Genomic DNA, 14,913 nt, shown 5'->3' with positions numbered 1-14,913 from the left:
ATAGGTTTATTGAATATTTAATTTTTTTCTGTAATCAGTAACAGACACTGTAAGTTTGGATGCAGCTTTTTAAAAGGGATTTTAAAACCTTAACCTTCAGTTTGGATATTTGTCTCCCAGGTGGCAGAAATACCTTGGCAAAGGAACCAAAGTCAAATTGGTAATTTTAATCCTGGGGCTGAAGCTGGATTTGCTTGAACCATGCTTTTTTCCCTCTTTTAAAAAACTGATACCCAATCAATATTTTTAATTGAACTTTACAAGCAGAGTCTAATGTTCAGGTGAAAGAGTGTGTAAAAGTCTGGGGGTAGGGGAAAACAAAGCAAAAAGGGGAGAGGCTTACCCAACCAGATGTCAAAATGTATTTTACAGCTCTGGAAATAGCTTAGTTTAAGTATGAGAATAAATAAATAAGTAGGTGGATGGAACAGAGTAGAATTTCAAAGTGGACTGTTACCAGATGGTTATCTAGTGCAAAAGTTCTATGCTTGCTGAAACTCAGGCTCCTAAATCTTGGCACACGTATTTTTTTTCTTAGTTTTTTAAGATATTTGCTGCATTCTTAAGTACGACTCTCTTTAGTTTTGTCAAACCTTGGGGTTGTTATATTGCACAAATTTTGTATTGGAAAGAGGTGAGGAAAATAAAATTACTTATAAAGAACTTGGTGCTTTTAGGAACAAAATGCTCTGTAAACAGAGGCTTTTACCCATTTAAAAATAAAGGTCAGATGAGAGACGATGCAGCCGAATGGGTTATAAGCTTAGCCTCTGGTATGAGGCAGACCCGGTTCCATTTACTAGTTGTATGTCTTTGGGATGGCGACTTAACTAAGCCTCAGTTTCCTTATTTTTAAACGTGGGAAACATCTACTTCATGGAATTATTGTGAAGATGAAAGAACGTCATACATGTTAAACGTTTAGCACTGTACTTGACACAGAAGCCTTTGATAAAAGTTACCTATGGTTTGATTTTTGTTAGTAAAGGCTGTAAAAGCACTGTGAAGGGCTTTTGTTTTTGAAATTCTCAGTTAGGTACTAGTCATGAAGATTTATAAATAAAGCAACTTTATTTTCAAACCAATTTCACAGTTTTCTTGAGAGAGACAAGCAATTCTTCCCTTAGCAAAAAGGACTGAAAATTAAGAACTTTTGATTATGCAATGAAGAGAATCAAAGAAAATCAGTGCTGATTCCAGCTACCTTTTTTAAAAATTTGCTGTGAGAATTTGAGCTAGTTAATTGCTGCAGTAAAGTTCTTTCTTTTTATGGAGAATTTGAGAAAAAGAAATAGGTTTGAATTTCAGTGGGAGAGATTTAGGTTAGATGTAAGAACTCGCTGACTGTAAGGCTGCCAAGCAGATAAGAAGGACTCCTTTGTCACCATAGGAGACCTTTCTGTCCCCTGAGGTTATTTCAGGGCTCCTGCAACCCCATCTAGATACAGCTTAAACCTGGACTTCAACCCGAATGATGGTATCTTTGCCAAGATTCTGGCTGCCTCTCAATGTTGGTTAATCCTCCAGCTCATACAGCAAAGCATTCTGATACTTTTTTCCTATTTAGACAAGAAAATGAGGACGACAAAGATTATAAATCTCTTTTAAACAGCTTATAGAGCTGTTTGGGTGAGAAGGCAAGTTGAGTGGGAAGAAGGTTAGCACAGCCTTGTTTCTGGTAGAAGGATGGGCAAGTCCATCCTTTTAAGTTTCTTTAAAACTAGGAATTATACAGCAACTTAAGATTTGTCAAGAATAAGTAAGGTGATCATGTGAGAAAAGACCAGTCATTCTCTGGAGTTGCTTTTTGAAAGTCATAGATTTATTTTTGGCTTTAGCTTCAACTGCTTGAGTCTGGTCATGAAGGGTAGGCACCTTACTGGAACAATAGAACAGGGTCTGGAGTCATACAGGGTTGAAATCCCAGCTCTGCTACTTTCTAGTTAAGAGGCCTCTGGCAAGTGACTTAACCTCTCTGAACTTCAGTTTCGCATATGGAAAATGCGAAAATAGTACCTCACGCGGCCATTGGGCAGATTAAACGAGATGAGGCACACAGTACTGTCTGGCCCATCACGATGGCTGTGACGATGGCAGTGATGATCATGATAACAGTAAAGACATTGATTAGTTGCTTTCCAGAGATTTGTGGTCTAAGCTGGGAAGTTTTCTGCTAAAGAATAAGTTGGCATTATTAAAAAAATTTATATATGCTAGTCCAAACAAATAGGGTCTAAGCAACAGGGTCTTAATGTCACATCTGTATCACAGAAAATTGTACTTGGTTTGGAAAGTCATATTCTACATATATTCTCAACCTTTGCATTTTGTGACAGTAGTTTTGATTTGATCCTATTGATTTACAGGAAAGTGCCCTGCTGCTAATGTAATAACTATAGTTCCCGCATGAACTAAAGCATGCTCTGATTTTTCTCTTAAATTGTATAAATTGAAATTATTTAAATATTGGCATTATGGTATGATTTAAGCTGGGCAAAGAACTTAAATCAGGCAGCTTATAAAAGAAGAAATAATTACTTAAAATATATGAAAATATGCTTATCTCATTACAATCAAAGAAATGCATAAGCAAAGCTAAGATGTCCTGTTTAACCTATTGGGCTGGCAAAGATTAAAACGATGGGCAGTGATCAGTGTTGGCTCTGTCATATAACTGTGATGGATCGATTGGTTCTGTATCTCTGGAAAGCAATCTTGCAGTGTGTATCAGAATTTTAAATGTGAATTTTTTTTGACTCAGCAATTGCATATATGGAAGAATATAGTAAGGAAATAGGAGAAAGAATGCACAACCTGTGATCTAATATGTTCACGGCAACATTGCTAAAAATCTCACACGCAGCCCCGCACAATGGAAACCATCCAAACATCTGTTAGGGGACATTAGTTACAAAGTACAGCACTGTAGAAAATGGAGTGTGCACGGTCCCTCAGTTGCAGAGGAACCCACGTTCACATCTTGGTTCCACCATGTTTAGCTGTATGATCTTGGGCAAATTACTTAATCCAGCTAAGTCTCACCTCCCTCTTCTCTAATAGGAATAATAATGGCACGTGCATTTTAGGGGTCTTATGAGGATTAAGTGAGATGATACACAAAGTACAGGGTCTAGCACAAAACGATTCATTATACGTTAGAAAATATTCTTACTGTGTGTTGCTTACAAAGGATAAAGTGGATCTGTTGGTATTAACATTGAAGGATGTCTGCAAGATAGTAAGGGAAAAAGCAAGATACAGAACAGTTTATATAAACCCATTTATGTTAAAACTGTATGTGTGTGTGTTTATATGGGCATTAAAGTTTTGGAAGGATATAACAACAGTTAGCACTTAATGAGCCCTCGACTAATTCTCAGGCATTATTCTAAGTGCTTTAACCATTTAGTGGATCAATCAACTACCTTATTAAAATTGGTTAATATGTTTTAAGTGCTTAGAACAATACCTACACTTTGTAAAGTACTTAATCAACACTAGTTAATAATTCTCACATGCTGTCATTATCTCTGTTTTGTAGATAAGGACACTGACACTCCGAGAGGTCTTACAGTTCGTAAGTGGCAGGCCCAGAATTTAATCCAGGCAGTCTAACTCCAGTCTGTCACCCAACAGTTAAAACCGGATATTATGGGTGGTAGGATGGTGAAGTCACTTTCACTTGGCAGTTTATATACTTCTGGATATTTTCACATTTTTACATGACAGATATTTTACTTTCATAAATAGAAAAGAAGATATTTCCAGTTTGGAAAAAAAATGTATTTTTATGTTTTAGAAACCTTATTTCATCTGTTATAGAATACCTATGGCAAATTCCAGAGACCTGAATATTTGTACATTTAGGTTTGCCCTCATACCCATGTGTCTTAGACAAGGAGTACACAGGACCCTGTTACAGTATATATGATTTTGAGAACCTCACTTTGGGGCATAATTTTATAAGGAAATAATTATAGATAGAGGTAGAGTCCCAAGCTAAATCTAGATCGCTTAATGGTGACTAACTTCTGTAATCGTGGTACTAATAGCCTTTAAGAAGACGTTAGTCACAATACTTTGGCTTCCAGGAAGTTTGGGGTAAAAATGTCATTCTTCGGTCATCTGAAAAGCAGGCAGAAAACCAGTTATTTGATCCAAGGACCCGTAATCCTAAGATAGGAAGCAGTGTCAGTGTCAGATATGGACATCAATGACAGAGCTGGTAGGCACCATTGTGGTCCAGGACTGACCTAGCTGTCAGTGTTCTGAAGGGCAGCTTCTCTGCAGGGGCCACACAGTGTCCTAGAGCTGCCACTGCACTGTGGACTCTCCAGCTGGACTGGGGGCTCCCCCTAAAGGTTGAGTGGTCTGTTCTAGTCCAGGCTTTTGCCCCAGATAGCCAAGTGACTGTGGGCCTCACATCTGTAAAATGAGGGAGATGGACTAGATAATAGAGTTTCTGTTTTCGAGTTCTGTGATTCTAACAGTCTTGCCTGGTGGGGAGCTAAATTTGTGACCGAGACCTTTAGTGGAGTCTAGAAAAATGCTGAACAGAATTGAGCTCATAAAGTGATTTATGGAAGGGTTTGCCAGAATGTTTACTTGAATTGCAGGCTATCCCTGATGACAAAAAACTGTATTAGTTACTTTTTATTCCATTTTAGGCATTTTTTCTCCTATCTTTGTTTTCCAGATAAACCAGAATTGTGTTCAATAAAGTGGTATGGCCCTGTTTGATACTTAGATAATAAGCTGTTCAGGTATTAATTATAAAGGTCACTAGCACTAAAAATATTTTTTTCTGCCTTAAAGTTTTCTGTTCTCTGGTGTCTAACTGAGGTGGATACCTCCTGGATTTTCTCATGATTGCAGAAGTCAAGTAATCTGTGTGTTAAACACAATATCTGAGTCTGATGAGTCATATGGTATGTCTGCTTTTAGCTGGGAACAGTTTTCGTTGGTCAGTTGTAATGGTCAAAAGTCTCTTGGGAGAGTTTAAATCACTCAAAATAACTAAAGGTAACTCATGATATCATGTTTTAATTTTAGTCTAATCCAATCTTTGCCCTCAAAAAGCACTTCTGCTTCTGGCTCTTATGTTGTTAAATTAGTCTGATCTCTTTCAGCGAGTGGTTTTCATTTAAAAAGAAACAACAAACAAAAAGCAACCCAGTAATTTTAAAACTAAGAAATATAAAAGAAATTGATATAATGGAGGAATCTACCTAAGTCTCTCCTGAAGCTATTTAGTGATGTAGAAGCTTTGAATATTTTGAATGAATGGGGAAATTAAAATAGGAGTTTATATATATATATATATATTTTTTTTTTTTTTTCTTCCGGTATGCGGGCCTCTCACTGCTGTGGCCTCTCCCGTTGCGGAGCACAGGCTCCGGACGCGCAGGCTCAGCGGCCATGGCTCACGGGCCCAGCCTTTCCGCGGCATGTGGGATCTTCCCGGACCGGAGCACGAACCCGCGTCCCCTGCATCGGCAGGCAGACCCTCAACCACTGCGCCACCAGGGGAGCCCCTATATTTTTAATTAAAGTCATTTAATGAAATTTATATTTTACAGCCTCACTTGAACTCAGGTCTGTTTTCAAGTTTTATTGTGTGTGTGAATGTTGGTCTGTGTCTCTCTCTTTCTCTCTCTGTCTCTCCTCTTAGAAGCTTACTTTTAGGAAAGTGAAAGGTAGTAGTGCAGAGATGACCAAACTTTTTATAACTGGGCTGCTGAGGGATTTGTGTGTTCAGGCTGTTATCCAAAGCTCCTCCCCGTTCCTTTACCAGCAAGTCACACCACCTCTCACAACTCACCATTTTCCTGCCTTGCCCATTCATTGGTTGTTCTCTGTACACCAAACCTTCACCTTTTAGCACAAAATAGGCAATTTTGGTTGTACTGGTGCTTTGAATCAGGCATTATTATCTCCTTTAAAACAGGTAAAGAAGGAGTAAAGGGGAATGGGGATCTTCTTTAAAGCTAGAGCAATCATTTTGTCTCTTACAATTTTGGAGAAGTAGCTCCCTTACCTTAAGTAAGACTTGAAGTTCATTTAGCTGAGATTTGTGCTGCCTTGCTGTTTGATTTCGGTATGGGCCTTGTGAGTCACCAGTAGAAAAGCTGTCTGAGAAGAGAGTGACAGTTTGAGCCCTTGTAAATATGCACAGGTATAAGCCACTAAAAAAATGTTTCCCTAAAAAGAAGTGTAAGGTATGACTGAAAAACTTTGCAGAATTCCCATTAGTCTTCTGGTTGCCTTTAGTTTTATGCTGTGGCCTCAGACTCTTTTCACAATCCTCCACTAAACCAAAACTAAGAATTTGGTTCATAGAGAAAAAATTCAAGTACAGTGGTACCTGGAAAACCACCTCTGTGGGCTGAAAAGTACAAGTTGATTCCCTTTTACTGTTCCTACCTGCACCCTCACACACTCTTAAATATTTTTTTTCTATAAAAATGGTTGTTTTCCCATTATGGAAAAATTAAAAAATTCAAAAAAAAAGATAAAGGACAAAATTTAAATCATCCATAATTTCACATCATATTTCACCCTAATTTACCCCCCTTTCCCCCCATATAGTTGAGTTCATATTTTACCTGAAGATAGAACATTGTATCCTGTTTACTTAACATTATTTTTCATGTTGTTAAATTTTGGGGGTAAAATTTTCTTCAGTATTATTTCTATGATATTTCATGCTATCACCATTCCATCAGTCATTTCACTTACTTTTAAACATTTGTGTTTTTTGCTGTTTTAAATAATGCTTTGATTTAAAAAAAAAAAACAACTTTGAATCGTTGCTGCAATTTTGATTCTTTTCTTAGCATAGATTCCTGAAGGTGAAATTATTTATGTCAAAAGATAAAAAAACAACTTTAAGGTTCTTGGTATAAATTGCCACATTCCCTGTCAGAAAGGATTAATCCCGACCAGTTAACATAAGCACAGGGAAAGTTATCATCAAGATCGTGACATAAGTCATCGCCAACTTCAGTCCCCCTCACAAGAGGACCAATTATTGATTATCTGTGGACCAGACACCATTGTAAAAATCCCACAACCCAGGGGTGAGGTTGACGCACCCCTCGGGACTGCAGAGACTGAGAACGACCACACTAAAAGGGGGAAAGGAGCAGCCACCCTCTGAATGCATTGCTGCTCCCCCGGGCCAGCGCAGTGCCACACCAAGAGGGTCCCCCTGAGTCTGTGGTTTTTCCAGTGGGAAAAAGAGCCCAAGTTGGACATCCGGCTCCCCCAGGGATGCGGGACACTTCCTGGGAAGCCCACTTGGGTTTCACCTCACAGGAATCACTGGGGAAATCTGTAGGACTCAACCACTGGGAGACACTAGAGACAGAGAAGGTAGGTGGGGTTCACAGCAACCAGTGCTCAGATCTTGGTGGACCACATTCCTGCTTACAGTGGTGCCTGAGCAGAGATCCCAGTCAGTGGCTCTGTCCATCTGCAGAGGCAGGCTGGTGGCCCTGTCTGGCCAGGGAGCTCAGTTAGCAACTCGGCCTGATTTAGGTCTCCAGCCAATGAGCAAACTGGGCATGGAGCCTATTCCACAGGCCTACCCAGGCAGAGAAGCACGTTCACAGTCCTGCCTAACTGCTGAGCATAGCCTGTAGTCCTGTCTGACCAGGAAACCATGGTGACAGCTGTGGAGCCACCCTACTGCTCTGGTCTGCAGCAGAGCCCAGCCTAGGGCCCTGCCCAACTGTTGAACACAACCTGTGGCCTTGCCTAGGCAGGGAGTCCAGCGACTGACCCTGCCCAATTGCAGAGCATAGCCTGCAGCCCCACCTGTTGAGGGAGCCTGGATAGTGACCCTGACCATCTGAAAAGCACAGTCTGTAGCTCATCCAACTGCAGGATACAGCCTCTCCCAACCAGTGAACGTGGCCGGTGACCTTGTCCAACAACAGTAGGGCACAGCCAATAACTTGCCCAATTGCGAAACCCAGCCTGGCCCACCCCCCTTAACATTGGAGTCCAGCCAGGAGCACCATCTGGTTAGGAGGCACAACCTGGGACCCCACCCAACCAGGAGCATCCGCAGAGCCCAGGCCACAGACCTTCCCATTCATGGAGTCCAACCTGCAGCACCATGTTGCCAGGGAACACAGCCTGCCACCTCACCCCGCCAGAGGTGATTGCGGAATCCAGCTGGCGGCCCCATCTGACCACGGGTACAGCCAGCAGTCCCACAGTGTGAGGGGGCCCTCCCAGCAGCTCTGCTTGGATGTAGCGTCCAGCCAGCAGTCTCACCCAACCACAGAGCCCAGCCAGCAGCACCGCCACATACCGCAGAATATGGGCAGTAGCCTCAGCTAGCATCTGTGTAAGCCTGCATACAAGGGAGCCCTCATACAACTGTAAGTCGATTTCTTAATAGAAACTTTGCAGTTCAGGAGAGAGTGGGAGGATGATTTTCAAAATATTGAAAGAAGTAAGTTGTCAACCAAGAATACTATACCCAGTAAAGCTGTTTTTCACAAATGAAGGAAAGAAAAAGATTTCCTGAACAAACAAAAGCTGAGGGATTTCATCACCCCTAGACCTAACTTACAAGAGATGCTAAAGGGTGTTTTTCAAGGAGAAATTGAAGGATGCTAATTAACATCATAAAAACATTTGAATATGTAAAACTTACTGGTAATGGTAAATATATGGTCAAAATCTGGTTCTTTGAAATTGTGACCCTAGTTTAAAAGTTAAAAACTTAGTTTAAAAGTTAAAAAACAGGGCTTCCCTGGTGGCGCAGTGGTTGAGAGTCCACCTGCCGATGCAGGGGACATGGGTTCGTGCCCCGGTCCGGGAAGATCCCACATGCTGCAGAGCGGCTGGGCCCGTGAGCCATGGCCGCTGAGCCTGCGCGTCCAGAGCCTGTGCTCCACAGCGGGAGAGGCCACAACGGTGAGAGGCCTGCGTACCACAAAAAAAAAAAGAGTTAAAAAACAAACGTATTAAATATAGCCATAACTACAATAATTTGTTATTGGATACACAATATTGAAAAGATGTAAATTGTAACAGCAATAACCTAAAATGTGAGGGACAGAGGATTAAATGTATAAAGTTTCTATATGCTATTGAAGTTAAGTTGTTATCAGCTTAAAATAGGATGTTTTATGTAAGCCTTATGGTAACCACAAAGGAAAAACTTTCTGCGGTAGGTTCACAAAAGACTAGAGTAAAGGAGTCAAAGCACACTGCCACAAAAAGTCATCATTCACAAAACAAGGTAGCAAGAGAGAAAGCAAAGAACAAAGGATCTACAAAACGGTCAGAAAACAATAAAAAGGCAATAGTAAGTCTTAACCTATCAATAATTACTTTAAGCATAACTGGATTAAATTCTTAATCAGAAGGCATAGAAAGGCTGAATGGATAAAAAAAGAAGATCCAATAATGTGCTGCTTACAAGACACTTTAAGAACACACATAGACTGGGAGTGAAGGGATGGAAAAAGTTATTTCAAGCAAATGGTAACGAAAAGAAAGCAGGGGGAGCTATAGTTATATCAGACAAAACAGACTAAGCTTAAAATAGTCAAGAGAGACAAGAAGGTCATTATATAATGATAAAGGGGTCAATTCATCAGGAAGATAGAACAATTGTAAATAATTGTACCTCCAACATCAGAGCACCAAAATATATAAAGCAAATACTAACAATGAAAAGGGGAAATAAACAGCCATACAATAATAACTGAGGACTTGAATACCCCCCTCAATAATGGATAGATCATTCAGACAGAGAATCAATAAGGAAACAGCAGATTTGAATTAGACCAAATAGATCTAACAGGCAAAATCAGAACATTCCATCCCATTGAGGCAGAATGCATATATTATTCTTAAGTGAACATGGAACTTTTTCTAGGAGAGATCATGTGTTAGGCTACAAGACAAGTCTCAACAAATTCAAGAAGATAAGGATTATATCAAGTATCTTTTCTGACCACAATAGTATGAAACTAATAACAGAAATAATAAGAGGAGGAAAGCTGGAAAATTTACAAATACATGAAATTAAATAACACAGTCATGAACAACTAATGAATCAAAGAAGAAATCAAAAGAGAAAATTTAAAAATGTGAAACAATTGAAAATGAAAACACAGCAAACCAAAACTTGCAGGATGTAGCAAAAGCTTCTAAGAGGGAAGTTTATAGTGATAAATGTAAAGCATACATTAAGAAAAAGGAAAGCTCTCAAATAAGCAACATAACTTTACACCTCAAGGAACTAGAAAAAGAATAAGCTAAGCCCAAAGTTAGTAGAAGGTAGCAAATAATAAAGATCAAAGCAGAAATGAGTGAAATGGAGAATAGGAAAACAATAGAAAAGATGAACAAAACTAAGAGTTGATTCTTTGAAAAAACAAAATTGAGAAAGCTTTCGCTAGACTAACCAAGAAAAAAAGAGGACCCAAATAAATAAAATTATAAATGAAAGAGGAGATATTACCCTGATACCACAGAAATACAAAGGATAAGAGACTACTATGAACAATTACATGCCAACAAATTAGGCAACCTATAAGAAATCAATTCCTAGAAACATACAGCCTACCAAGAATGAATCCTGAAGAAACAGAAAATCTGAACAAACCAGTAATGAGCAAGGAGATTGAATCAGTAATCAAAAATCTCCCCAATTAATAGCCAAAATACACAAGGGACTCATACAACTCAGTAGCAAATTAACAATCCAATAAAAAAATGGGCAAAGGATCTGAAAAAACATTTTTCCAAAGAAGATATTCAGATGGCCAACAGTTACATGGAAAGATGCTCAGCATCACAAATCATCAGAGAAATGCAAATCAAAACGAGATATCACTCTATACTGGTTATAAAGGGTATTATCAAAAAGACAAGAGATAAGTGTTATTGAGGATGTGGACAAATGGGAACTCTTGTACACTACTGGTGGGAATGTAAATTGGTACAGCCACTATGGAAAACAGTATGGAGGTTCCTCAAAAAATTAAAAATACAGCTACCATATTGTCTGGCAATTCTACTTCTGGTATCTATCCAAAGGAAATAAAGTTACTTTCAGAGACACTGCTGCACCCTCATGTTATAATAGCCAAGACATGGAAACAATCTAACTGCCCATTAATGTATGAATGGATAAAGAAAATGGTACACACACACACACACACACACACACACACACACACACACACACACACACACACACACACACACACACACACACCCCTCACTGGAATATTATTCAACCATGAAAAAGGAAACCTTGCCATTTGTGACAACACTCATGGACCTTGGGAGCATTATGCTAAGTGAAATAAGTCAAACAGAGAAAGACAAATACTGTATGATCTCACTTAGAGGTGGAATATAAAAAAACTGAAACTCATGGAAACAGAGCAGCTTGGTGGTTGCAGTGTGCCAGAGGTGAGGACGGAGTGGAGAGGGGCAGTAGGTGAAGGTGGTCAAAGTGTACAAACTTCCAGTTTCGTTTTGTTTTTTTTCATGGAAAGGCATTTTATTTTAATTATAGCAGTGTGTACATGTCAATCCCAAACTCCCAATCTATCCCTCCCCTCCCCCTCCCCCCCCGTAACCATAAGTACTTCTCTAAGTCTGTGAGTCTGTTTCTGTTTTGTAAGTTCATTTGTATCATTTTTTTTTAAGATTCCACATTAAGATTCCGCATATAAGCGATTTCATATGATATTTGTCTTTCTCTGTCTGACTTCACTTACAAACTTCCAGTTTTAAGATGAATAAGTTCTGGGGATATAACGTACAACGTGGTGGCTATAGTTAACAATATTATACTGTTACTTGAAAGTTGAAAGTATTTGTAAGTATTGTATATTTGAAAGTTGCTAGGAGAGTGGATTTTAAAAGTTCTCACTAGACACACAAAAAAATTGTAACTATATGAGGTGATGGATGTGTTAACTAACCTTATTATGATAATTGCTTCTGAATATATACATATATGAAATCATTACATTGTACATCTCAAAGTTACACAATCTTATATATAAATTATATCTCAATAAAGCTAGAAAAACATACACATGAACACAGATGATGTGTAGAAAGATGTTTGATGATAGACTGGACCCCACCAAGAAGGTTTTCCCCAAAACTGTGGCTACTTTCAGGTAGGGAATATATTGCATTATTTTAAAGTTTCCATGTCTGTGATTTATTGGTAAAATTGAATATTTTTCATATGTTTGTTAGCTACTTTTACTTATATATATTTGTCAATCAGTATTAGCCACTTACTAGTAAGGTTTTTATTGTCTCTTTACAACTTTAATGTTATAAAAGCTGTTACGAACTTTATATATGTTTTAAGAAAAATAATTTGTTATTTTAACATGGGTATAAGGTATTTTTAACATAACCGTTTAATATATAATGTTACTTTGCAATTTCGCTTAAAATACTATCCTTTAATCTTGTTTGACATACATATATGTATATTCCAAATTTTTCTGTAATGATTCCTAGCAGTATTTTCATTGTGATGATTTCCTTTTAAGACAGTCCTTTTTCTTTAAAAGATCAGTTATTCATCTTATTTTCTTGAAGTTTAATTTTTCCTTTTACTTTTATTTGCCATTCTTTTCCATCCTTTTCTTTCCCTTCCCTTTCTTTTTCCTTCCTTTCTGTTTTTTCCTTTAGTTTTTATGTTCACCCTTTTGAACCACTTGAAATTTATTTTGATCTTTGGAGTGAAATGAACATCTGACTTGCTTTTTTTCCCAAATAGATAACCAGTTGTCTCAGCACATTAATTGAATAATTCTTCCCTTCCTTCCACGATCTATGATGAGATTTCTTCATTAAAAGGCCAACAGTTTTTTTTTTGTTTGTTTGTTTTGTTTTGTTTTGTTTTGGATCAAGGTTATTCCAGGGATTTTATGAATGTTGTTCTCATCTCCTCCTCCTTGCTACTTTTGTGAACAGGATTATTTTTCCATTTCTAAATGTCTATCTTTAAAACTAACCTTTTAAAGCATAAATTTTAACCTTCAAATTGAACACTTTATTTAGAAAATCATTGTCTTACTTTCAGTGACCCATATTCTTTATAACAGAGGCGAAAAACAGAAAACTCATGTTGTTGGGTATTGGAAATAGATGGGAGTGTGACCATCTGACAAGGCGCAGGGAGGGGTAGTTCTCTTGGCGCCTTCAGTGTCTTTGTTCATCTTACTCCTCCACCTCCCAATTCAGAGCCACAGCTTAAGGCTGGGAGCCCAGAAGGCTCCAGATCACTCGTAACCCCTCACTCCCTCTCACGCTCTCTCGCTCTCCGAGAACTTCTCTAGGCTACTAACTTCATGTTTGTAAATTCTATAATTTCTACGTATATGAATTCTATATGTAAATAAAATATCAATAAATAAGGATATATTTTTATAATCTATTAATCCTTGTTTTTTTCCCATATTATTTTTGTTGTTTTGTTTCTGCATAATTCTCCATTACAAATAGCTTTGAGGTCCTCACTCTGGTCCTCCCTTACTCTCCCCCTCCCCCCTTCCCCCCATGCCCCCCACTTCTTGCCTTGCAAATTGTGATTTTTATTTTTCCTCTTTTAGCCTAATAAAGGCGAGTATATTCCTGTGTGTGTTTATGAGGGTACCAATTAATAGAACTTGATCTAAAATTCTTTTAGGGGTGCCTCTACTATCTAACTGTTTTACCATTCTGGTGCTAAATTATCAGTATCTAAGTTGTTTGGCATTTCAGCTGAAGTAGTTTAGTTTTTATTTATTTATTTTTAAAATTTTTAAAAAATAAATTTATTTATTTATTTATTTTTGGTTGTGTTGGGTCTTCGTTGCTGCATGCGGGCTTTCTCTAGTTGCGGCGAGCGGGGGCTACTCTTCGTTGCAGCGCGCGGGCTTCTCATTGCGGTGGCTTCTCTTGTTGCGGAGCACGGGCTCTAGGCGCGCGGGCTTCAGTAGTTGTGGCTCCTGGGCTCTAGAGCACAGGCTCAGTAGTTGTGGTGCACGGGCTTAGTTGCTCCACGGCATGTGGATCTTCCTGGACCAGGGCTCGAACCCATGTCCCCTGCATTGGCAGGCGGATTCTCAACCACTGCACCACCAGGGAAGACCCAGTTTATTTTTTTAAGTTCACTATGACTTGGTAGATTGAACTGAGCATCTTTTGCAGGCAAGATCTAATGCATTACTAGACAGCTATAACGATAGAAAATTTAATTTTGTAAATACATTTAAGAATAGATGGCTTCTTTCTGAATATTTTTGAGAAAAATGGGGTACTACCTTACCTAAACATTAAGATCTGTAAACAGGCCAGTTTTTAGATAAAATTACTGCTACTTTGTTTGGCAAATTTAATTCAGTTTAATTTAGCTTAATTGTTTACATTTACTTCATGAACACTTTCCCTTCTCAAGTTAAAAAAAACAATGTGCAGAGGGATTTTTAGTAATTATTCGGATCAACATACTTAAATAGTCTGCTATTTACAGTATTACTATAGCTAAATAAGCTTTTGGGAGCTCAACCTTTGAACTATATTTTGGTCAGCAGGGAAAAATGCCTCTTTGTAAAACAGGTTTGAAAATAAAAATGATAATGTTGATTTCAGCACCACTGTGCCATCACCACCAGGCTTATGACACATAGAAAGCAAGGACAACCGTCCGTATGAATTCGCTCCTCTGGACTGGTGAATAAGACACACACCAAATGGAGAGAGTCACATTAACTAATGAAAAACAAAAGCTCTTGGCACTAAACATAGTGAACAGATTATAAGTAGAGTGGATGTCTGTTGTCTCAGGAGAATTACTCCATCTTGTAAGAGGAGTGATTAGTTTTTCTCTGGAACACCTTCTCCTGTCCTAGTCATAGCCCC

At 38.5% G+C, this 14,913-nt stretch overlaps 1 protein-coding gene across 3 annotated transcripts in view; it reads left to right on the top strand.

Annotated features, from left to right (window-relative positions):
• STK38L (serine/threonine kinase 38 like) overlaps positions 1–14,913 on the top strand; it is an 82,142-nt gene that overhangs the window by 32,966 nt on the left and 34,263 nt on the right. The window contains exons 1-2 of one of the 3 annotated variants that reach the window (XM_060166675.1): positions 9,261–9,325; positions 12,068–12,170. The exons of the other annotated variants lie outside the window; for them this stretch is intronic. Coding sequence (XP_060022658.1) covers positions 12,116–12,170 — 55 coding nt within the window. The 5' untranslated portion in view covers positions 9,261–9,325; positions 12,068–12,115. Of the gene's footprint in view, positions 1–9,260; positions 9,326–12,067; positions 12,171–14,913 lie in introns of those variants that run through there. 3 annotated transcript variants of the gene reach the window in all.

This window comes from Lagenorhynchus albirostris, chromosome 11 (assembly GCF_949774975.1).
Source record: "Lagenorhynchus albirostris chromosome 11, mLagAlb1.1, whole genome shotgun sequence".
Classification (NCBI taxonomy): Eukaryota; Metazoa; Chordata; class Mammalia; order Artiodactyla; family Delphinidae; genus Lagenorhynchus; species Lagenorhynchus albirostris.
The sequence above is the reverse complement of the archived record's forward strand: the minus strand, read 5'-3'. Positions and strand labels throughout refer to the sequence as shown.